Source organism: Podarcis pityusensis (genome assembly GCF_964106645.2).
Source record: "Podarcis pityusensis genome assembly, chromosome: 2".
Lineage (NCBI taxonomy): Eukaryota > Metazoa > Chordata > Lepidosauria > Squamata > Lacertidae > Podarcis > Podarcis pityusensis.
The window spans coordinates 81294248-81317857 of record NC_138029.1 but is presented as its reverse complement, the minus strand read 5'-3'; the positions used below and the strand labels follow the sequence as shown (position 1 = coordinate 81317857).

The 23610-nt window shown below is 41.6% G+C and overlaps 1 protein-coding gene across 2 annotated transcripts in view; it reads left to right on the top strand.

Moving 5' to 3' along the window:
* The window catches only part of PHF2 (PHD finger protein 2), a 121199-nt gene that overhangs the window by 2258 nt on the left and 95331 nt on the right, over nucleotides 1–23610 (top strand). The window contains exon 1 of one of the 2 annotated variants that reach the window (XM_080996729.1): nucleotides 8–631. The exons of the other annotated variant lie outside the window; for it this stretch is intronic. Coding sequence (XP_080852855.1) covers nucleotides 582–631 — 50 coding nt within the window. The 5' untranslated portion in view covers nucleotides 8–581. Of the gene's footprint in view, nucleotides 1–7; nucleotides 632–23610 lie in introns of those variants that run through there. 2 annotated transcript variants of the gene reach the window in all.

Here is a 23610-nt window from a genome sequence, read left to right as displayed (position 1 = left end):
CCTCCTTGAAACACGCACACATACACCCCCCCCCACTCCCCGCCGCGGGCGGGATCCGTAGGAAAAGGACTGGGGTTGACTGCAGTTCTCTGGGATGGTGGTGGCAGCTTTGGCTGCGTCTCCTCAGCTACATGGAGATCGTTTCAATTCTCCCCGTCCTCGGTTGTTGTGGAATCTGAGACAATGTAACGCGCAGGTTGAACGGGGGGGGGGGGGCTGGAAACTTCCCCGGCCACCCGCTCCTATCTCTATCCATCTATCTGATATGTCAAGGGCGAGGGTGAAGAGCCCTCCCTCGCTCCCCCTTCCGTGGTGCTTCTTGTCTGCAATTGTCACTCCACGCCGAGTCGTCCTGATTGCCTGATGGCAGAGCTGATGGTCCTGATCTTTGTGTCTCTCCGTGGAGGGTTTGTGTGGCAGGAGGCGGGAGGCAGGCGCGTCGTTCATAAATAAATAAAGAATGAAATAAATGGGAGCTGCAGGCAGGAGGGGGAAAGACTTCAGCCAGATTCCCTCGGAGGTCAGTCTTCTCTTTGGGAGGGGGGGGGAGAGAAACAAATCTTGCGGATATTACCTGAAGAATGCCTCAGATGGAAGCAAACGCCATTGAAATGTCTTGGGCTTCCTTGCTGTGGGTATGAGCTGCCAAAATTAAGCAATGGTTTTTTGTTTTTTAAATTGTTCTCACGTGCTGCTCTGTCTCATGCAGATCCGCAGGACTTGAAAATGTTTAATGTTGTCTGGGTTGTTTAAGCTCCGGGTAGGAATTTCGCAGCCTGAGTATGTGAAGGCTTCAGACTGGTTATTTTCCTTCTGACTTGCTGCTCTTGTGAAACTGAACTTCCCTTGCAACTTGGTTCCCGACAGCAGCAGAGAAGGTATTAAAGACAGGTTGGTCCTCTTGCTTACTCAGGTTCAAGGGCAAGGGGAATTGCCTCCCCACTGGGGAATACAGAAGTTTACTCTAAAGTAAGGACCAGTTAGGACAACTTTCCGATTGCTTTCTTGATGTTGCCTTTTGTTTTTGTTTTTTTAATTGGCTGTATTAATTTATCTGTCTTATGTTTTTGTCAAGCACTGTGTGCTGTGAATTGCGAAAAGGCCACTGCTGTAGAAATAAGTATATCGCTGTCAACAGAAAACTGATAAGAGGGAAGAACTTGATATGATCGACGTTGGAGCTCATTTAATAGTTAGAAAGCCGTTGTGGGGTAGTGGTTGGCATGTCTGAGATGGAGGGGGGAAACCCAAGTTCAAATCCTTTCCCATTAGCTCACTGGGACAGTCACAATCTTACTCAAAAAATGGTAACTGTTATAGAGAGAGAGGAGTATGTGTAAATGTTTACATACATGTAAATGTTTGCATAAGTTTAAGGTATAAATATGCTGTGGTTAAAGGTATGGCATTTGTTTGGTCAGGGTGATTTTTTTTGTTTTTGTCATTATTTTACTTGCCGGCATTTATCCTTCTCTCCCCGCCCCCCACCTCCTTGCACTCAAGGTAGCAACAATGAGATACAAAAATACAATGCAAACAAATGCATTTTTCCTCCTGAGAAAATCTGTTCCTTCTTATGTATGGTGCATTTTCCCTGCTTTACAAAGATAAACAAATCTGGCTTATCCGTTTGGAGGCTGATTATGCAATTGCAAGATGAAAACCTTGAACGAACAGTAGGGCATCAAGGCCAGTGATTGTTACTTGGTGACAACGTGCAAGTGAGCCTTCTATCAGTGATAGCAGCGGCCTTACAAAATTACTTAAGGTAATTTGTGAGGGAGGGACAGTAAAGACCTTCAAATGCTTCTTAAAAAATTGAATGTATCCAGCTTTTCTGGTTTCTTACTCTATTTTAATTTTATTTATTTTCGTACTGTTCCATTTTATTTGCAATATACAGTTGTGTTGTGTTTTTGGCTCAGTTTCTTCTAGTTTTTGATAGACTTTATTAAAAGTTGTATTTTTATTGTTTTTATGTAAACTGCTGACAGATTTCATTAAGTGACATAACACGTGTGTGTGTACGGCCTGGTATGTGACTCACTTTTATATTGTTTGATGCTCTCTTCTTGCCATCCTTTTACCCATTTTTAAGGGGTAAGGACAAGAAGGTTGGATACATACAGAATGTATAAGCATATGCATGATGGAGAAGACATAAGCTGCTCTTCTGCCCAATCCCATCACAAATAGAGGAATGTAGAGGAGTGTTTGCGTGAACCAGTCCCAGGTTACTTGTACAAAAAGGGGGTCTGTTCCCATCAATGTTAATGTCTACTTACTTTAGTTTGCTTCCCTTATACTTGTGTGGGCCTATAATGGCATGTATTTGGATAGATAAGCAGAAAATGAATGTGCATGTCCATCCTAAACAAGTCTTGTGTGGAAGAAGACTGAGAAATGAATGACTGGGTAGGATATACAGTATAAATAAATATGAAGGAAATTGTGAGGTGGCAGATGTTTTTCCCCTTGTGTTTAACTGAAAATCATAAAGATATTAAATAAAAACGATTGGATGTTGTTATAGCTCTCTTAACTTATCATAGGAAGCTGCCAGGATAATACTCTGAACACAGGAAGTTGTAAAACCTAATCTGAAGACAAAAAGCTGATGCAATGAAATTTTCTCCAGAGAAAATAATGATATTCTTTTCAGTAGTTCTTCATTAGTTGCTAACATCAAAATTGTGTGTGTGTAAGAAAAAAGTGACATACAATTATAACTAATCTAACTGATGAATGAAAAACTTGTTTGAAAGTATACTTGATTATAGGTTTTCAAAATGTATTCTTAACATGATCTGCAAGTGAATTCAGCGTTCTGTTTACATTAATTCTGAAAATACTGTTTGATTTGTTGCTATATGCATATATATTGTAAGCTTTGCTTGTTAATAGACTTCATAAACTACTATCAAGGATGAAGTGTGAATATCATAGTGTCAGACAAATACAAAAGGAAAATTGTGTAGACTTTTAGGACACACAATTCACAGCCTGTGGATTTGTGATCTTAGTACTTGTAAATGAAGAGGTTCTTGTCTGTCTGAGGTCAGGAAAGGTGAAAAGCCACTTGAAAAAATCAGTAAAATTTAGAAAATTTCAAATAATCTATCGTTTGGCATTTCCAATTTACCAGTTTGAACAAATTAAAATCTTCCAATTTTGATGGAACATTTCTTTACCAGGTTATGTCAGAACAGTCCACGACATTTAGTTTTATATTTTGGTTTAATACTGGTTTGCAGAGCTGAAATAAGTTTGTCAGCACCCAGCTGAACCCCCAAATAACCAATGCAGATTCTGGGTTCAAGGACCTGTCAATTTTGTAGCAGTTTAATATGACTAAGCCTGATTGAAAGCAATAGGTTTTGAAGTTACGGACATAGTCAGTTTGTTTTATTTCCATATCTCTTGCATCCTTTCAGAATGTTGTCCATATATCAAATGTTTATTCAGCAACCCTTAGCATGGTAGACTGATGTACAATAATGAAGAACATGCACTCTTCAATAGGTAATTCATTCTTGACTCAGCATGACTGATGACTAAATATTCATTGATTTTCAGAAACCTCTAAGTGCGCACATATTCTTAAAAACAAAAAGAGAGAGTATTACATTCATTAGAAAAATGTAACATGTAGATGTGGTAGCTCCAATGCCCAGTTGGCTCTCCTTTGCCTATGAGAAATCTCCCATTCACTTTCAAGGGAGGAGAAATGCTGCATTTGCAGTAAATCCTCTTCAGTGAAAGGGCTTCCTTGTTTGCAGAAGTGCTCCAGTTTTGCATAAGGATGGATATGGGTTTCTGGATTGGGAAATAAGACAATTGTTTCCGATGAGTTAGGGCAGGTCTACACTTAAGGCAGACAATTTGTTCAGTAATGAGAGTTCCTTCTGCACAACCCACAGGCCTTGTAAGGATGTTTAAAAATGTATGTATCTCACATTTTTAAGGGGGAAAGTGTGCTTCAAATTCTTGCGCTCAGAGAGCTAATGCTGAAAATGTGAGGGCAACAACATTAAAGGTTAAAAAAATAATTGGTAAGAAAAATGTAGTTCATTTCAACTCCACTGTGATTTTTGAGTTCACATTTAAAGACTTTTGTAGAGCAGAGTTCAGTGTTCACATTTGACTTCTTGCAACGTAACATGTTGCAAGAGTGCAGCATGTTGTCCAGCTGCATTAATAGCCATGTCAATGAAAATGATATGGCAATTACATTATTAGAAACAAAAAATGCAAATAAAGTACTGTATGGCCTTCTGGCTCCAAAGCAATGTTTGGATCTAGTACCGGAAGAGTGAGAAACATACTTTAAAGGGGGGGGGGGTGTTTCTCAGAATGCACACAATCCTGCCAATGTAGTAAAGAATGTACAGTAGCTGAAAGGTTGCCTCTTCCCATTGATGCATACCTGAACCTTGAGTTCTTCAGAGGCACTTCTCCAGGTGCTCTGACCAAAGGAGATGGAGCTCATGGCTATTAGGGAGAAAGACTTTTTGTTGGTGGCAGTCCAACTATGGAATATTCTCTCTAGAGAGGCCTGCCTGGCTCCTGCTTGGGTTCATTTCAGTGCCAGGCCCTTTCACCTGGCTTTTAAAATACCTTTTTAATATTTCATTTTTTTTAAATTATGTTTAAATCTAGTGCTTCTATGGCTGATTGTTATATTTTAATATTGATATTTTAAGCCACCTAGATAACACAGTTATTGAGTGGCATATAAATGTGGTATGTAAGTAATTATCATGGGCATCTTGGTGTCATTCCTACTAAGGAGCAGTTTAGAAAGCTGTATCAGTTTATTGTCTGCAGAGGTTTGATAAGGTGAGATCAGAAAAGCAAAAACTATTGCATTTTCCATAAGAATCACATACACTGGAATTTAAACCCAAATTAGCACTTTTTGTTGGAAGGTTTTTAAAACTAAAAATGTATTACAGTGGTACCTCGGGTTACATACGCTTCAGGTTACAGACTCCGCTAACTCAGAAATAGTGCTTCAGGTTAAGAACTTTGCTTCAGGATGAGAACAGAAATCGTGCTCCGGCGGTGCGGCAGCAGCCACAGCAGGAGGCCCTATTAGCTAAAGTGGTGCTTCAGGTCTAGAACAGTTTCAGGTTAAGTACGGACCTCCGGAATGAATTAAGTACTTAATCCGAGGTACCACTGTAGTTGACAATGAGAATCAAATTCTTTGTGAATTTCATGTGGACTTCCAGCAATTATAATATTGTATGAGCATAATACTCTTATTACAATATAATCCCAATTAATGCACAATTCCCAGTAAGCCCAAAGTCTGCAAATTTAGCTGATATGCTTTTTCTTTCATGTAAATCAGAAATTCATAGTAACAATAATGGGGTTTTCTCTCTCTCTTTTGCATGTTTTTAGCTTATTTTGATAAAAATGGCTGTTTAATATTCAGAATGATGGCATAAATATGTGAAATGGATCCTCAGATGGATCTATCCCAGAAAGTTGTTGGGCAGGGGACAGGTTTCTAGTCCAAGTGGGAAATTGCACCAGGTCTCATACATACCAGTTCCAGATCCAGGAAGTGAGGTCAGATCAAGCAAAGGTCAAGTCCGCCTAAGCAAGGTCAGCCAAAGGAGAGGTCAAAAGTCTGAAAGGCAAAGAAGCAATCTGGGTAGCACCTTGGATAGTTCCAAGTGGATCCTAAACTGGAAGGTAGACTACCGTTGCGTCAACATTTTGCTTCAGTAGGGTGGCAACTTCCTTTGAGCAGCAAGCCCTGCTCCTCTTGAGCAGAACCTCTATTCTTAAAGAGGCCCAGTCTGTTTTAGGAAGCTGTGGACTACATGGGGGTGGGTGGGATGGGGTGGTGACTGTGGTTTTACTGTGGCCCCAGAGCCAGGGCCCTCAGAGTCTAAAGACAGTAATGTGCCCTCACCAGGTGGAGAGACACTGGGTTCGTGGGCTCCTCTGCTGCTGGAACTACTGAGGAGGCATTGACATTACAGTCTGGTTCAGAAAGCACATTGTTCTCCACTAAACCCATGTCCAATTCCCCTGAAGATGGGGAGTGACAAGACTGGAAATTGCATCTCACCGTTTTTCACCAAGAAGATCAGTAAAGCCCTATAGAATGTAATCAAATAACAGTAAACGGTGAAACTCACAGTAGCCCAATACAGTGGTATCTCTGGTTACGTACTTAATTCATTCCGGAGGTCCGTTCTTAACCTGAAGCACCACTTTAGCTAATGGGGCCTCCCACTGCTGTTGCGCCGCTGCCGCACGATTTCTGTTCTCATCCTGAAGCAAAGTTCTTAACCTGAGGTACTATTTCTGGGTTAGCGGAGTCTGTAACCTGAAGCATATGTAATCTGAAGCGTCTGTAACCCAAGGTACCACTGTATATAGGACAGTACAAAAGCCTGGTTGCAAAGAGCAGTTATAACTACCCTTCTAAACATAAGCAATGAAGGAGTTATCTGGATTTCCAGAGGTGGGAGTTCCAGAGCCTGGGGCCCACCACAGAAAAGGCCCTTCTGAGCATTGTCATGTTGTGAGTAGCTAATGGGACAGGAGAAGGAGTTCTCTTTGGAAGATTTCGGTTCTCAGGCAGGATTATATACAGGAAAGTGGGGTTTCAGGTTGTATGGGTAAAAAAAACAGCACTTTGGAAGCAAGTTGGCCCCCAATGTAGTCAGCACACAACCCCTATATTGCACTCACATAAGAAGCCTGGGCAGTGTATTGTCGACAACCAGACATTTCCAAAGGTCTTGAAAAGGCAGCCTATGGAACACATCTTTCAAGCAAGAGGGGACTTAAGGCATGGATCATGGTTGCCAGATCAGAAAATTCCAGAAAGGAATGTAGCTGACACAACATTTTTAACTGTGCAAAGACACTCCTGGCTATAGTTGAGGCCCGAAAATCCAGGGGGCAGAAAGAGCTTGTGATCCTGGATAACTGGAATGTATTTGCCCTCACCTTCCTGTAGGTATAGAGCTGAACTGGGCCAGAGCCACCAGCTGAAGGACATAGCCTGGGACCCCAAAAGAGTGAGGAAGAACCTGCCTGTGAGTTGAGAACTACAGGAAGAGTCTAGTTTGACTTCTAACAGCAGCAGCAGCAGCAGATTGGCATGCAGCCGTGATGACTAAATATTGTACAGGGCTAATATTAAAAGACTTTATTATTAGCCAAAGAGGAGTGGCAGAAAGAAAGAACATCTTTCTTTGCTCTTGTGGGAACAAGTTGCTCTGTTGCGAGAATGTCTCCAAACATTACACCTCAAAGCCGAGGGAAAAACAAGTGATCCAAAGATGTCTTAACATATGTGTAAAAACTTTAAAGAATAGGACAAGTTTGTTGTCAGGTTGGATCTAATGGTAGCAATTTGAAAAACCCTTATAGAAAAGGAGAGTTGATAAAAGACTGTTGTTGTTGTTGTTGTTGTTGTTGTTGTTGTATTTATTACCCACTCTTCACCAGAACGGTCCTAGAGAGGGTTAAAAAGGTAAAGGAACCCTGACCATTAGGTCCAGTCGTGACCGACTCTGGGGTTGCGGCACTCATCTTGCTTTATTGGCCAAGGGAGCTTCCGGGTCATGTGGCCAGCATGACTAAGCCACTTCTGGTGAACCAGAGCAGCGCATGGAAACACCGTTTACCTTCCCGCCAGAGCGGTACCTATTTATCTACTTGCACTTTGATGGGCTTTCAAACTGCTAGGTTGGCAGGAGCAGGGACTGAGCAACGGGAGCTCACCCCGTCGCGGGGATTCAAACCGCCGACCTTCTGATCGGCAAGTCCTAGGCTCTGTGGTTTAACCCACAGCGCCACCCGCATCCCAGTCTAGAGAGGGTTACAGCAATATAAAATACAGCATTAAAAAGAGTTTAAGGAAAATTACCATTACAAAGAAGGGACGCGGGTGGCGCTGTGGGTAAAACCTCAGTGCCTAGGACTTGCTGATCGAATGGTCGGCGGTTCGAATCCCCGTGGCGGGGTGAGCTCCCGTCTTTCGGTCCCAGCTCCTGCCCACCTAGCAGTTCGAAAGCACCCCTAGGTGCTAGTAGATAAATAAGTACCGCTTTATAGCGGGAAGGTAAACGGCATTTCCGTGTGCTGCGCTGGTGCTGGCTCGCCAGAGCAGCTTCGTCACGCTGGCTACGTGACCCGGAAGTGTCTCCGGACAGCGCTGGCCCTCGGCCTCTTGAGTGAGATGGGTGCACAACCCTAGAGTTGGACACGACTGGCCCGTACGGGCAGGGGTACCTTTACCTTTACCTTTACCTTTACCATTACAACTAGAATGGGTCCTAAAATATAGATCTATGTCTCAAGTGTCAAAGGGCAAGGCAAAGAGATGAATCTTCAGCATATGGTGGAAGCTATGCAATGAGGTTCCAGACAATCTCTGTGGGAAGGAAATTCCAAAGCCCAGTGGCTGTCGTGGAGAATGTTCTCTCCTAAATCCTCACCCCCGCCCAACCAAAAAGTTGAGGGCAGTGGAGCTACCTAAACTGTTTACAGGAATTAAGTTTATACTACCATTTCCCTCTGACTATGATGCTGACTGAACAGAGGATCATAAAAGCAGAATAATATCTGCCCCCTCCAGCTTCCCTTCCAAATTTTAACCCATATTTTCTCCACATATCTGCTCCCAATGAGAAAATATTTTCAAAAGAGGAGATACTTTGCAATGGTACATTTTGTTTTGTTTTTAAAATTAATTTTGTTTTTCAAAATACAAATTACTTTATACAAAAACAAATATCCACCAGGGTAGGAGGGTAGGTGGGGCTGAGAATCCTGAAAAACAAAATGTGATTTTAATGTTTTGTTTAGTTTTAGTTTTTTTTATGTTAAGTTGGCTTCTGCAGTAAAGTACACTTGAAACCCTGGACTGCTGTCTGGAGCAGCCTTTGCCTACCTTCTTACAGCTTGCAGACCACTGGACATGCTGCCTGGGGCTGATGGGAGTTACATCCCAAAATATCTGACAGCAGCAGGTTGCAGAAGGCTGCCCTAGGCTCTGTGGTCTTCATGTGGTCTTGCAGTACTAGACCAGAGACTATGGGTTGCATCCAATGTGTACCAGCAAAATGTTGCTCGCAGAACTGGACTTCCCAGTCCTCTTTCTCTTTTTCAGTGTGACCCCCCCCCCCAAATCTGCCCAATGGAGTTCACCCTCTGGAGCCAATTTTGCAGGGTGCACAGGGGGGTGGATGGGAGAGGCGAGGAGAGTGGAAGTCTGCAGTTCAAGTGGAATAACAGCTTTGGATACGACGTTAGGACTTTAAAAGGTGCAGTTATGTTCTATCTCTCTCTCACAGCTTTATTGTGGTCCATAGACTCAAAATACACAGTACAACAATATAGATCAACAGTTATTAAGGTGTAAGAGCAGCCTCGCTAGCCAACAGAGAAGCTTAGTTATGTTCATACTGTTGACATGACTGGTGTAAGTATTCCCATTTCAATGAATGGTAGTCTATCTCTTATGGTTAAAATGTGAGCTGATGCAATGGGTGGAAAGCAAAACTCTTGTCAACTTTCATTACTAGCCTTGGGTAATGTATCAATTCTACCAATCACAGTGGCACCTTCATATTTAGAAATATGTATCCAGAGACCCTTCTGAGGGAAGTGTGGAGGGTGGCAATGTGAAAAAGGAGATTTTCAGTAATGGCTCCCCATTTGTGAAATGTTCTTTCCAGGGAAATACAGCGCTGTCAGATTTCAGGTGCTTCGTTAAAACATTCCTGTTTACAAAATCCTTTGGTTGTTAACTGTGATTATATGGCAGAATGATTCTGGCCTGTTTGTGGTGTTCATATTTTTTCTGGGTGGGGCAGGATTTGCCCTTTTTATAATAATTGATGAGCACTTTTTCAACAAAACTTTAATTTGCATTTGCTCTGTTGTAAGCGGTGTATATTCTGCAGGATCTGTAAGTCACTTTGAGATTTCCCTGTGTGCAGAAATGATATAAATAAAAACAATGTTTTGTCATCAAATATGTATTTAAGTATTTATTAAAACACAAACTTTTGTACAGCTTTTCTTTTTTTTACTAACAGATTAAATGCAGAAAAGGAACAGTATGAATAAATCCATGCCAAATTGGCACAGACCAGCAAGATACTGAACTGGCCATCCCAGGTGTGAGGTTTGAGGATGTCATTGTAAAACATCTGGCCTACCAGGCATGATATCATTCTAGTTAGTCTGGCTGCCACTGTGGTATCTGTGGCCAAATATGTCAATCTTGGATTGGCCTTTCTTCTCAAAGCTCATTTGTCATTTTGATAGGGGACGCAATTATAATAGCATAATAAATAGGGTGCCATAAAGTGAGAAAGGCAGTTACTTACACCTGACGTGTAAACAAACCAAAGAGGACAGAGTTTATGTTTTGTGGCAAACTCTCAAAAGTACAATTGCAGCAAACTGCACATACAGCAAAGGGCCATGTTAATGCCATCTTATCCATTTTCTGGTTTCATTTTGGTTGGCTCAGTCCCAAGATCATAACTCTGCTCCTTGACAACAGTTATGATTATGGAAGTTTCCCTCTTCAGGGAAAGTTGCTCTGGACAGCGTTGTGGTTTCTTCACCTTGCACCTTTTTTTAAAAAAAATGCAAATCAGCTTCAGTATGATAATGGTTTTATAATCCACTGTTATTGTTGTTGCAGCAGCAGTAAATTGAATATAGTATCTTGGACGAATGAGATCTCATAGGAAACATGTGCATACTGAAAGTACTGTACTTCCCTGCAGTTTGGCAGAGACTTAAAATAGCTGATAAATGACAAGCTAATGTGATCTTAAGAACACATGTCAGACATTGCTAGTTCTTATTATGCATTCTATCAGAGTCAACATATCCAGATGCAATTGCACTTTCTGGAGACCTGCTTCAAACAGGATGTCATTACTTGCTATGTGCAATTTTAATATATTAGAGACTTTTTTTTAAATGCTGGGAGTTATTTAACATGAGAAGATTATGAAAATGATCATATCCTCCCACATATTCTTCTATGCATCATGGAAGAAAACAGGTAATGCAAAAAGAAAAAAGAAAAGTTGGGGCTAAATTAACTATTTATTACTGAGGTATATGATGATTTGAAGCACCATTCTGGGTATATTTGCTTCACATGCATTTCGGCAGGTGAAAGTTGCCAGGAAACGTGAGAAGTGAATTTTGCCAATAATGGGCTGATCATTGCAGGTGCTAAAATAAAAGCAATTTTCCAATATAACCATTTGCCCTTTAAAGCCTGTGGAAAGTGCAAGTACAAACATATGATCTGTAAAGCAGCAGGTAGATCTTACTGTTGCACACATGCTGTTCTGCAAGCCTGTACACCTGTGGGGTTTTTTCCAGGGGGCGTTGCAAAGTACAGTGGTACCTTGGGTTACATACGCTTCAGGTAACATACGCTTCAGGTTACAGACTCCGCTGACCCAGAAATAGTGCTTCAGGTTAAGAACTTTGCTTCAGGATGAGAACAGAAATCGTGCCCCGGCGGCGCGGCGACAGCAGGAGGCCCCATTAGCTAAAATGGTACTTCAGGTTAAGAACCATTTCAGGTTAAGAACGGACCTCCGGAATGAATTAAGTACTTAACTCGAGGTACCACTGTATAATATGCCAAATAAATAAATAAGACCTTGCATCAGAGGGCAGGCCTACTATTTCTGGTAGATTTGTTTGACTGAGCAGTGGTGAGGCCTGGGTAGACCTGGTATCCAAAAACCTCATACTCCAAGTCTACCCCTTCGTGGGTTATTGATGAGTAAACCAGCCATCTATCTACAGGCAGACCTGACATCCAAACAAGATATTTCCACTCCATGGTCTCCTCCATTCTTGCCCTGTCTTCCTTTACCTCCTTTATACGCCAGTGTGGTGTAGTGGTTAAGAGTGGTGGACTCGTAATCTGGTGAACCAGGTTCGCTTCCCCTCTCCTCCACATGCAGCTGCTGGGTGACCTTGGGCTAGTCACACTTCTCTGAAGTGTCTCTGCCTCACTTACCTCACAGAATGTTTGTCATCATCATAGACTTTTATTGCGCTAGCCATAGGCCATGGCATCCTTCAGAAAAATAACAAAAGGAAGAACAGCAAAAACCATAAAAATCATCAGGCACCACACATACAATATAGACCACGGTCACAACTACTAAGATTGTTTGTTACATAAAATAGAATAGCAGAAGATTCTCTAGTAAAATGTGCCAAATTAAATATCCAAATCCCCTTTTCAGAGTGTTTGTTGTGGGGGAGGAAGGGAAAAGGAGATTGTTAGCCTCTTTGAGACTCCTTAGGGTAATGATAAAATGGGATATCAAGTCCAAACTCTTCTTCTTCTTCTTCTCTAGCCCATTGTACTGCTGCTGCAGTTGACTTCATAGTCCCATCACCACTGCATTTCCCTTTAAAAATGCCACCACCAAGCTCACACACAAATGCAGAATTAACAACAATGGACTACACTTCACAATTGCTGTACGCTCCCTTCTCACTCCCTTCAGCAATATGTGTATGGGAACACTGGGTTGCTTTGCAGGCCTGGCATAGACCACACCCTCTCGGCCATTCCGGCCCCCCACAATTTGGGTAGAACAATGGCGGAAGCTTTCTGTCTTGGCATCAGCAATTTTTAGAATGTTGACAAACTCAGAATAAAACCACATTTTTAATGCAATGCGTTAGAAAGATTGTGAGGGTGGGACCTGAACCAATAGATTCAATTGACAAGAAAGGAAATTCCCACTAAACACTAGGAATAGCTTTCTGGTGGTAAAAAACCTATTCTACAGCGGATGGCCACCTGTCAGGAATTCCCTAGCTGTGATTCCTGCATTGCAGGGGGTTGGACTAGATGACTATTGGGGTCCCATATTATAAATTAGTTTTTGTACTATGTTACAAGCGCTGCTAGGAGTCGTTTCTTTTTATTTCCCAATGGATTTCTTATCAATAAAAAAATTGGTGTGGCACGATCAAGTTTTCATTCTGAAAGTGTGGCCCAGAGAGGAAAGTTTGAGAAACCACTGCTGCAACACTGCTGTGCTCTAATGAGACCCAAATCTTGCTGAGCCCAATGGGATTTACTCCCAGGTTTCCGTGCGCTGCTCTGGTTTGCCAGAAGCGGCTTAGTCATGCTGGCCACGTGACCCGGAAGCTGTATGCTGGCTCCCTCGGCCATAAAGTGAGATGAGCACTGCAACCTCAGAGTCGTCCACGACTGGACCTGATGGTCAGGGGTCCCTTTACCTCTACCTTTAAGAGGGCATAGGATTGCAACCTGTTTCCTTTACACTGCGGGGAGGCTGTTTCAGTAATGCACAAGCACTTTACCCTAGTCTGTGTTGCCCTCTTTCCCCCACTGCCTTAGCAACCAGGAGGAGCAGGACCTCCTTGCTTGCTTGTCCACGGATATAAAATGTCTATCTCCAGTGATCAGGCACCAGTCTAACTGGACCATGGCATCAGCAGGCCTTTGATTGCAAGATTACGCTGCTCTGCAGAGTCTGGATTATCATGACGCCATCAGAAAAATAATCGCCTGAAGGCAAGGGCACATCCTGAGATAATGTCAGCAGAATTCCAGGACTTGGAAGCACAGGTGCGAATGATAGTTCACATGTACCTATTTCTGCAGTTTTAAAAGTTGGAAGCATTACGTCGTGGTTAGTGTGTGTGGCTGGGGTGAGCTTTCCTCTTCATTTTTATGAATGGGAAAAAGGCATTTTGCACCACTTCTGCTGCAAAGTAGAATGATAGATGATCCCCTTTAAATACCAGTATCTGAATGCCAAACTAAGAGGGAATCAGTTACTTCCAACATTATAACTCAATAGTTTTGCAGTTATAAAGACCTTTTTGCAAGTCTACTTTCATTTTTTTTTTTTTAAATAATTTTTATTAACCGGCCAATCAAATCAAATTAAATCACATCACATAAATTCCGAATTACAAAGCCGAATTTTAAATTTTGTTGTTGAGGGGACCCATATTTCAAGATCCGAAGGGGATCTTTGCAAGTCTACTTTCAGGATGGTGGTGGTAATTCTGCCTTAATAATTCTTTTTAATTCACAGGGATTTTAAAAAAATGATTGCTGCAGTGCAGACTCTGCCTAAAAAATATCGAGAAAAAAAGATCAGTTGGAAAACAACCACAGTTTGATCCATGCTAATGGGCAATAACATTGGGATAACAAGCATATTGTAGGTGTATGGATAAAGTGAGCACATCAGAGGTGATTATGAAGTAGGTCCCATTGAGCTCAGCAGATGTGACTTCTGAGCAGGCATGAATAGGATTGCTCTGTTAATCGGTGTGTCTGAAATAACATTCATATTTATTTTTCATCAATTTGGTAAATGTTCACGAGTCTGCAGATGACTGAAACAGTTGAGGCAAACCACAATTTACTTCAGGATGGACAAGCAAAACACAATCATGTGCATCTCAAGGGCATCATTCAGTTATTAATGACAGTGCATGTTCCTAGGCATTTCTGATCTCATTTTCTTCCGCGTGCTTATTGCATTTTAGTGTAATGCCTTGTTAAGAAATATTTAGGGAGCTGCATGTCAGCTTGAAGGAAATGAGTGCTGCAGACATGAGCGGCAATCTTTAAGGGTAAATAGATTTAGAAGTGCACAGAGAAAGAGAAGGAAAGCTGGAGTATATTTCATAATCAGATTAATACACATTAGTACTAGTCATGGTTTTTTATACAGCAAAAGATGTAACTAATGCATGTGGTCATTTCTTAAGAACCCTCCTGATATCATATTCTGTGTGTGTTCCAGCTGCACAGGTTGGTATGGAGAAGTCTCAGGTGTTCACGCTACCTTTCCTGCTCTCTCAACAAACAGGTGAATAAAAAAAGCTCACTCTTGTGTAAGGCATGAAAACACTGTGATATTTGCTTTGCTAAAGAGGGAGCAATGAATTGCATAGGGTCCCTTAAATGTTACTGCCATGTAGTTCGTTGCTCAAGCTAATTTCAGAAAATTCATTAGATGCTTTTTAGTTGAATAATTTAAAGCCACAGGTTGCACATTTCCAGGCAGAAACACAGCATATTTGGGTACACTGTGTTTAGTCTGAAAATGGAAAAAAAATAATGGTTCAGGGGCCTCTTAGAGGCATGCTTTGAAGTCTTTGCTCCTAAGATAAGGCAGGTCAAAATACAGTAAATAAATTAAAGAGACAATATGTATTTACACTGCTGCTGAGCCTGATGATACAAGGATGAGAATGTTTGCTGTTTCTAGAAGCAGAAAAATTCTGCACAGTAAGGAGATTGGGTCTCCAATTTTGGAAATCTTGTATGAGGCAACATTGCATTGTGTGTGCCAGGTGCATGAAGGGTCTGGAGGACTGATACATTATAGTTATGGGCCACCTGTTCAGTATTCCTGGGGGTGACTAGAAATGTGTATTAACTAAGTCAATGGCATTGTCAGGTGGTCAATTTCGTATTGTCAGTAGGCCTATGGGCAAAGATCTTTAAATGCAGGTGCATACTTCTCAGCTTATTAGCTTAATGTTTCTTAGTCATGTTCACCATCTGGTTTCTGAACAAAAAACCAACAAACAAAGCCCATGGCACTTTATAGTCCTTTAATACGCACTGCTGCTATGAATAGAAATCATTGTTTCACTTCACTTTGCATTATTAAGCTAGCTCTCTGTAACTTTCAATAGCATTCCATAATTCCATTTCTCCTTGCTATATATATATTTATTAACGATATATAGCACAAAGAGGGATAACACAGTTTAATCAAGGATGAAAACATGTACTATACCCAGGTCTTATTTATCAAACAAGTTTGCCTTCCCATCTAAAGAGCCCTCAAGGCAACGTGCATAAGATTGCAAGGCGACGTCACGCACAGCATTCAGATGCACCTTTTTCAGAAACAGCAGAAGGTTGTAGTTTTGTGGCGGAGCACATTACTGCATGCAAAAGGTTCCGTTTTTAATTCATGGCATCTCTAGGCAGGTCTGGGAAAGATCCTGTCTGAAATGCAGAACAGCCACTAAAATAGATGGAACAATAGTCTGAGTCAGTGTAAGTTTGGCTGCAAGAGGCAGACTGTTAGCAGAAGCCTTGTGTCAAATCTTGCAGAAAATCCAGTTCCAATGAGTCATTTGCACTTGTAGAATATCCATTGTGCAGCCACTACCACCATTACTATACCCAGTGATAGTTAACACTAGTATGTCAATGCATACATGCTACTGCTTGTGCAAAACTCTCACACTTCCTGCACTAAGACTTACCTAAGATAGCATTCTATATTCCTACAGGAGTCATTACGGCTAATTAATATATTTCATCCGAGGTTCTTGGTTCACATCCATTACTATCGTTGTTGTTGTTGTTGTTGTTGTTGTTCTTGTTATTTAGTCAATCACTTAGAAGCCTATCAATTATTACCAATAATACTATTTATCTGACATATTTGAGCCTGCTTTTAGGGTCAAGCTCGCCAAAGGGGTTTTCCAACATATAAATTCACAATACAAATCTTTAAAAGTTTGAAACTTTGCAAAAAAATTCAATGCATTAAAAAACTAGCAGCAACAATATTGCTAATTGCAAAACCCAGTCAGCCCAGACAAACATGCCCTGCATCTTAGAGTATGCTCTGAAGGCACCTGAGACTACTATCCTCCTGAAGCCAAGCCATCTGGGTCTGGGTCTGGTCCATGCCTGGTAGAGTGACCACCTGGGAACCACATATTCTATACCTTGGGTTCCATAATGTGCTCTCCCCGATTTGAAAAATCAAGAGAAGATCGGTCTCATTCACACCTCCTATCCATTTGGCTGGGCTGTTGGCAAACATCCCTCTGGATAGGAGAGGAATCTCAGGGATGCCAAGAATAAGTATTCTTACCTGGCAAACCCCGCTTGAAGAGATAAAAAAGAGTCAATATTTCTCATCTTCTTTAGCTTTCCTTTGAATTGAATGCTTTCAGGAAACCATTTGGGATGACCCATGTGGTTTTGCATGTCACCTGAAGTTACTTTGTAAGTTGCTACATTTGCCTTTAGATACTGAGTATATGCTTCCTTCCTTCCCTTCCTTCCTTCCTTCCTTCCTTCCTTCCTTCCTTCCTTCCTTCCTTCCTTCCCATTTCTCCCATTCTTCACATTTTTGTTGTTGTTGTTTAGTCGTTTAGTTGTGTCTGACTCTTCGTGACCCCATGGACCAGAGCACGTCAGGCACTTCTGTCTTCCACTGCCTCCCGCAGTTTAGTCAAACTCATGCTGGTAGCTTCGAGAACACTGTCCAACCATCTCGTCCTCTGTCGTCCCCTTCTCCTTGTGCCCTCCATCTTTCCCAACATCAGGGTCTTTTCCAGGGAGTCTTCTGTTCTCATGAGGTGGCCAAAGTATTGGAGCCTCAGCTTCAGGATCTGTCCTTCCAGTGAGCACTCAGGGCTGATTTCCTTCAGAATGGAGAGGTTTGATCTTCTTGCAGTCCATGGGACTCTCAAGAGTCTCCTCCAGCACCATAATTCACATTACAGGAACAGATTTATTTAAGCCCTGGAGCCGGTTTAAACTTTTGCTTTCCATGTGTTGGCCTATTCACATTGCCTAGACTGTTCACTCATGTTTCAGATTTCCAAGGAGAGTAACTGGGAGTTGTGAGTCAGGAGTTTGGCAAAGCCCCCGCTATATTACAACGAATTCTATACATTTGGATATCTTTCCTAGATGGATTGATAGGACAGTGGCGCTGGTATGTGGGTGCCTGCTGCAGCTCACGGGATTGGTGTGAGTGTGCAATTTTTACTATGAGGAGACTGCACTTCAGCATGATAGTAAGGATCTAAGCCTAAGAAGTGTTTGAGTTAAGCAAGATAAACTAATTCTAGGGCTGTGTAGCCTATCATAGATAGAACTGAAGCTAGAAGGAACTGCTAGAGAGTGCATGCCAATTGCTGGAATTCAAATTTAGGCCTGAATGTTAATTAACCGAATGAGTCTTGCATCAGACCTTGCCATCATGTGCAGCTGCCTCTTTGGGTGAGGCCACCTGTCTCACTGTGCACTATTACACAGCTTTTGTGGTGCAGTCGGATGTCTTCATCACCCATTCATGCAACCACGCCAGTTCACTCTGCTTTTAAGTTTTGTTCCGTACAGCATGTAGTTTACAGAGCCCTTTAGAAGAATTGTCACTCACTTAAAAAAAAAGTAAAAAATACAAGCAGTCATCTTGGCCAATTCATTTGGCAGAAAGCACCACTCCTGCAAGGGGAGAGGATGTGTTTTGGATCCAACATGTTGTGGAAGTAGCATATTGATCTCAGTGGGGTGATGGGGCCTGCCTAGTCTCTTGAGCAATTTCTTCCACTTGGTAAGCAGAACAGAACTGACAAGCTGCAGTGCGGAGCCACTGCAATAGAGAACATTTGCAGAAGATGTTTTTTGCTGCCGTATACCTTTCAGAACGGTAGCAGGTCTGTATGTGGCTACAGCACCAAGAGCCCCCCCCCCAAAAAAAGTCAATATGGTTAGGAAATGGCCACTCAAGGGAGGAATAGATCTCTTCTTAAATCACACAGAGAATGCATTGTACGCAATAGGATTGGAGTGTTGTTACTCTCTCCCTGCTTTCCCTTAATTCCACCCCCCCCCCTTCCGAATGCTTTTATTGCAAAGCTGGTTCCTTTGCATTTTAAACTGGGGTGAGGGATGGTGACAAGAAGAGTTCAAAAAAAGCAGGAGGAAGGAAAACAGTATTTGGGGATCTAATAATACAGTCTTTGCTGTTTTATCATTACCCCTGGGAACAATTATTCCTCAACATTTTTAAAAATAAAAAGTGTGCCTGTTTGTGCTGTTTATATGCAAGTGCAATTTTGAATGTTCATTTCTACACCTGTATTGTGTTAGCTAAATTAGCATTTACATGTAATATTATTTTAAAAGAGATGTTAACATGAAACATATTTAGAAATGTGCTTATAGCCCCAAATAATTACACAATTAGTCATGTCAGTGCTAGATTCACTAAAAATGTTACAAATTTGGTTTAAAATGTAAGATATTCAGGTACAGAATTTTACCATTTCTCAATGAAATGAATACTTTTATATAGGAGTAATATAAACAGCTTTCTATACAGATAAACACATCTTTTCCTGTAAATGAATGTTTGTATCTTTCAACTTTTTTGTGGAAGACATTTACCTATTGATTTAAGTTCACCTTGGTCTGTTTGCATAAAACTGTTACTGTGAATCAGTCCACGTATATACTGCGTGCCACCGACAGCTGTGAAATAGCATTATGGGTTTGTAAGCATAATGTACACAGATCCAATAATTTGGGAGGTAAGAGAGGCTGCCAAAACATGTTGTTGTTACTATTATTTTATTTATTAAGTTTGTATACTGCCCTATACCTGCTGGTCTCAGGGCAGTTCATCTTTATCATCATCATCATCATTTATTTATACCCTGCCCATCTGGCTGGGTTTCCCCAGCCACTCTAGGCAGCTCCCAACAGATTATTAATAATAATACAGTCGTACAGTACCTTGATTTTCGAACGGTTCTGTTCGGCTTCTGAAAACTTTCGAAAACCAAGGTTCAGCTTCCGATTGGCTGCAGGAGCTTCCTGCACTCAATCAGAAGCCATGGAAGCCAAGTCAGATGTTCAGGTTCCAAAGAACATTTGCAAACTGGGACACTTACTTCCGGGTTTGCGGTGGTCGGAGCCAAAACGTTCGCAAGGCGTTTGAGAACCAAGGTACGATTGTAATAAAAAAGCAATAAAACATCAAGCGATAAAACATCAAACATTAAAAACTTCCCTAAACAGGGCTGCACTCAGATGTCTTCTAAAAATCAGATAGTTGTTTATTTCCTTGACATCTGATGGGCGGGCGTTCCACCGGGGGGGGGGGGGGGCAATACCGAGAAGGCCCTCGCAATATAAAAACACAAAATACATAATAAAAACAAAAACAAAAACAGCCCAATAACACATTTTAAAAGGGCATTGGATGTCAAGCAGCCAAAGGCCTGGTTAAAGAGGAACATTTTTGCCTGGTGCCTAAAGGTGTATAATGAAGGTGCCAAGTGACCCTCCCTGGGGAAAGCAAAGCTCCTCAGGTGTAGATGCTCTGCTGGTAATATTCCCACTGGTGAGAAGGCTTAAAACTGTGGTGTGGGATCTAACCCACCTTGTTGCCTTGACATAGCCCCCTAGGCAGGCCCTTAATTATACCAACCCTGGAACAGGCACATTTAATTCCCTCCTGCTCTTCACATGGGACAAAAAATAATCTTTTAAGAAAAGACCATCGCAAATCCCCCCCCCCTGCATCTTTTGCGCTGGCAGCACCAATCCAACAAGGCTAAGGATATAGCATCAAACATGGATCTATCTCCCCACACTCACCCTGGTTAATAGGGGAGTGAGGATTGCTCTGTCCTGCCGATAACTAGTTGGACAACATGCAGTGATGCAATCTATGAACTGACAAGCAATGGTCTTTTTGCTGGAATTATGTATAGTTACAGTTATTAACGTGTTTGTCTTGATTTTAGTTAATATCTAATCTCTGGTGGGAAGTATAAATTTATCTCTTTTAGGCACAAAGCTTTCCCTTTTGTTCAGAAAAAGTTATGCCGTTAATTTTTCACTCTTGAGAAAATCATTATTCAGTCCAGTGGGATATTTTCCTACATTTCCCTCACAGCTTTTGAGGATCGGCAAACTAAAGCTGCATTGTTTCCAGTGAGCAATGCATAACCAATCTCTGCTTCTGCTATTCAATTACTGAATTGTAAAGACGAATGAAAATGCTACTTTCATTTGTTATTATATGAGTCAGTCGTAGCTACTTTCTATTTAGGTCGTAAGATTTTGGGCATTGTGCTTTTTCTCTTCTAATTGTAAAACGACTAGTTCTATTAATATTAATAATAATATGAGTGGTTAGTTCTGAATTAGCTCACAAGACCAGGGATATAGGATCCAGTGACTTTCTGAGAGGAAACCTGTTGCTGTCTGCAGCATCAGCCCAAATGTTGGTTTCCGATCAGGAAACCTCAGCAGCCAGGGAAGATGGACAGTCCTTGTGAAAAAAAATTATTGGAAAGAAAAATACACCACTCCCAGCCACTGCACAAAAAACAAGGTAAGCTCAGCCCACAAACACTGGACTAAAGCACCCTGAAAATGGAGCAGAAAAACAGAAACCTCTTTTGTAAGGGAAGAAGATTTCCGCAAAATTAGAGGACGGGTTTTGACACAGCACTAAGTGGAAGCTCTGAAATGGACCAACAAATTCACAGTAAGGTTGCAGTCCTGTACTTACTGTAGAAGTAAGCTCAGTTGTACTCAGACGTGTATAGGATTGCCCTGGAAGACTGCAATCAGATATTTGTCTACTTGGTTGGGAAGTCATTGTTATTTGTTATTTTCAAGTTTATGTGCGTAGGATTGCACTGCAATGCAATTGATCATCTGGGTTTGACTTGTATAGAACTAGGATCCAAACGTGTTTTGAGCAATGGGTGCCTGCTTCCTCAAACGCCATTCCCCTTGATCGACTGCCTCGGCTATTACTGATGGTTGTTGTAGGTGATTTTTCGTCTTCAAAATGGTGAAGCAGTTACTATTCCTATTGGCACCTTTCGCTTTATCTGCTGTACAGGTAGTGAACAGTAAAATCAGTGACAATGCAATTGGGTTGATCATAATAATAATAATGGCGGTAATCAGTCCTGGCATAGAACTTTTCTTTTTAATATGTGCAGTTGATGTTCCAGTCCTGTGTTTGAGGAAAGCAGCTGTTTGTTTTATACAAGAGCCCATCTTAATGTCTGGCCAAGAGGCAGGATTTTCCTCGGCTTCAGCTGCAGCTGTTTGCCTGCTTCCATGAGCCCATGAAATGAAGTGGCTGTGCCACTGCAGAGAGCTGCGATTAGAGCTGTGATCACACTCCAGTTTACTGCACACTCGCTTGTGTTTCCAGCACTGGGTCTTTAACGGATGCTTTCCTGAATGCTTATGTATCCTGTACTTAATTCTACTTGTATGCTGTCTGAGGCCTTGTTCCTCAAACCAGCTTCAGTCTGGCTGGAATCCTTAAGCCATTCCTAATTTGTCTTTAGCAAAGGTGTGAACACCTTGGAGTAGGGTGAAGACATCCCTGCTTGCCAACTCTCCCAGGTGTGCACACAAACAGAAACAAATTGAAGCCATGCTAGGTATATTATTATTATTAATATTAATATTATTACTCCACTCATTTGGATGGGTTTCCCCAGCCATTCTGTGAGGCTTCCAACGGAATATTAAAACACGATAAAACATCAAACAATAAAAACTTTCCTAAACAGGGTTACCTTCAGATGTCTTCTAAAAGAATGATCCAGTGGTACCTCAGGTTAAGTACTTAATTCGTTCCGGAGGTCCGTTCTTAACCTGAAACTGTTCTTAACTTGAAGCACCACTTTAGCTAATGGGGCCTCCTGCTGCTGCTGTGCCGCCGGAGCACGATTTCTGTTCTCATCCTGAAGTAAAGTTCTTAACCTGAAGCACTATTTCTGAGTTAGCGGAGTCTGTAACCTGAAGCGTATGTAACCTGAAGCATATGTAACCCGAGTTACCACTGTAGTTGTTTATTTCCTTGACCTCTGATGGGAGGGTGTTCCAGAGGGTGGGTGCCACCACCGAGAAGGCCCTCTGCCTGGTAAACATTGGGGTGGGGTGGGGGAGAGCTGTGAAATGTGCTCTGAGGTGGTAATGTGAACACACCCTTAAGATGAGAAGAAAGGGGCATGATTAAAAGTCCCTTAGAGGTTGCTCCTGGCTTTTCCATTGGGGTGTTTTTAAAATTACTTAAATGCCAACCTGTCCCAAACACTTCTTTCTATAGGCAACACAGTATACGGCACCACTCTAAGGACACAGATACTGTATGTTGCTGTTTGTCCAATAAAAATGCCTCAGCTTGGGCTCCAGGAACCTTGGGCATTGTTAGGCTTGCTGTCGAAGGGAATTTGGAAGCTGAGTGATAGTGCCCCAGTGTACTTACACAGTTGCTTGCTTGTGATCCTGCAATGCCTTTGTCCCTACCTTGGAATTGTGAAAGAGCTGACACATGACAGGCCACCAGAATATCTTTCAAGTGATAAGCAAAAGCTGCAGAAAGAGTCAGTAGGACATGGCCTCGACTCTTGACAATTCTGTGTTTTTCTCTGGAAAGTCCAAGCCTCACAAATGGATTAAAAGAAAGAAGGAAAGAAAGAAAGAAAGAAAGAAAGAAAGAAAGTGCCAAGTCAATGTAGGTTAATGGGTTATGGTAATTCATTTCATTTTTGAATTGCTTCCTATGAAGCATCATGAAGCAATTGCACAATGCAATAATGACATATATAAAACAACTGCATGTATAAAAGCAGTTAAAATAATTGCATACGTAACAACATTTAACGTATAAAAACACTTTCAAATCTTGATACAATTACCATATGGATTGTGGTGTCATTGCCTTTTGTTTTCTTCAGGTTAAGAATTTCTGAATAGAAATTACA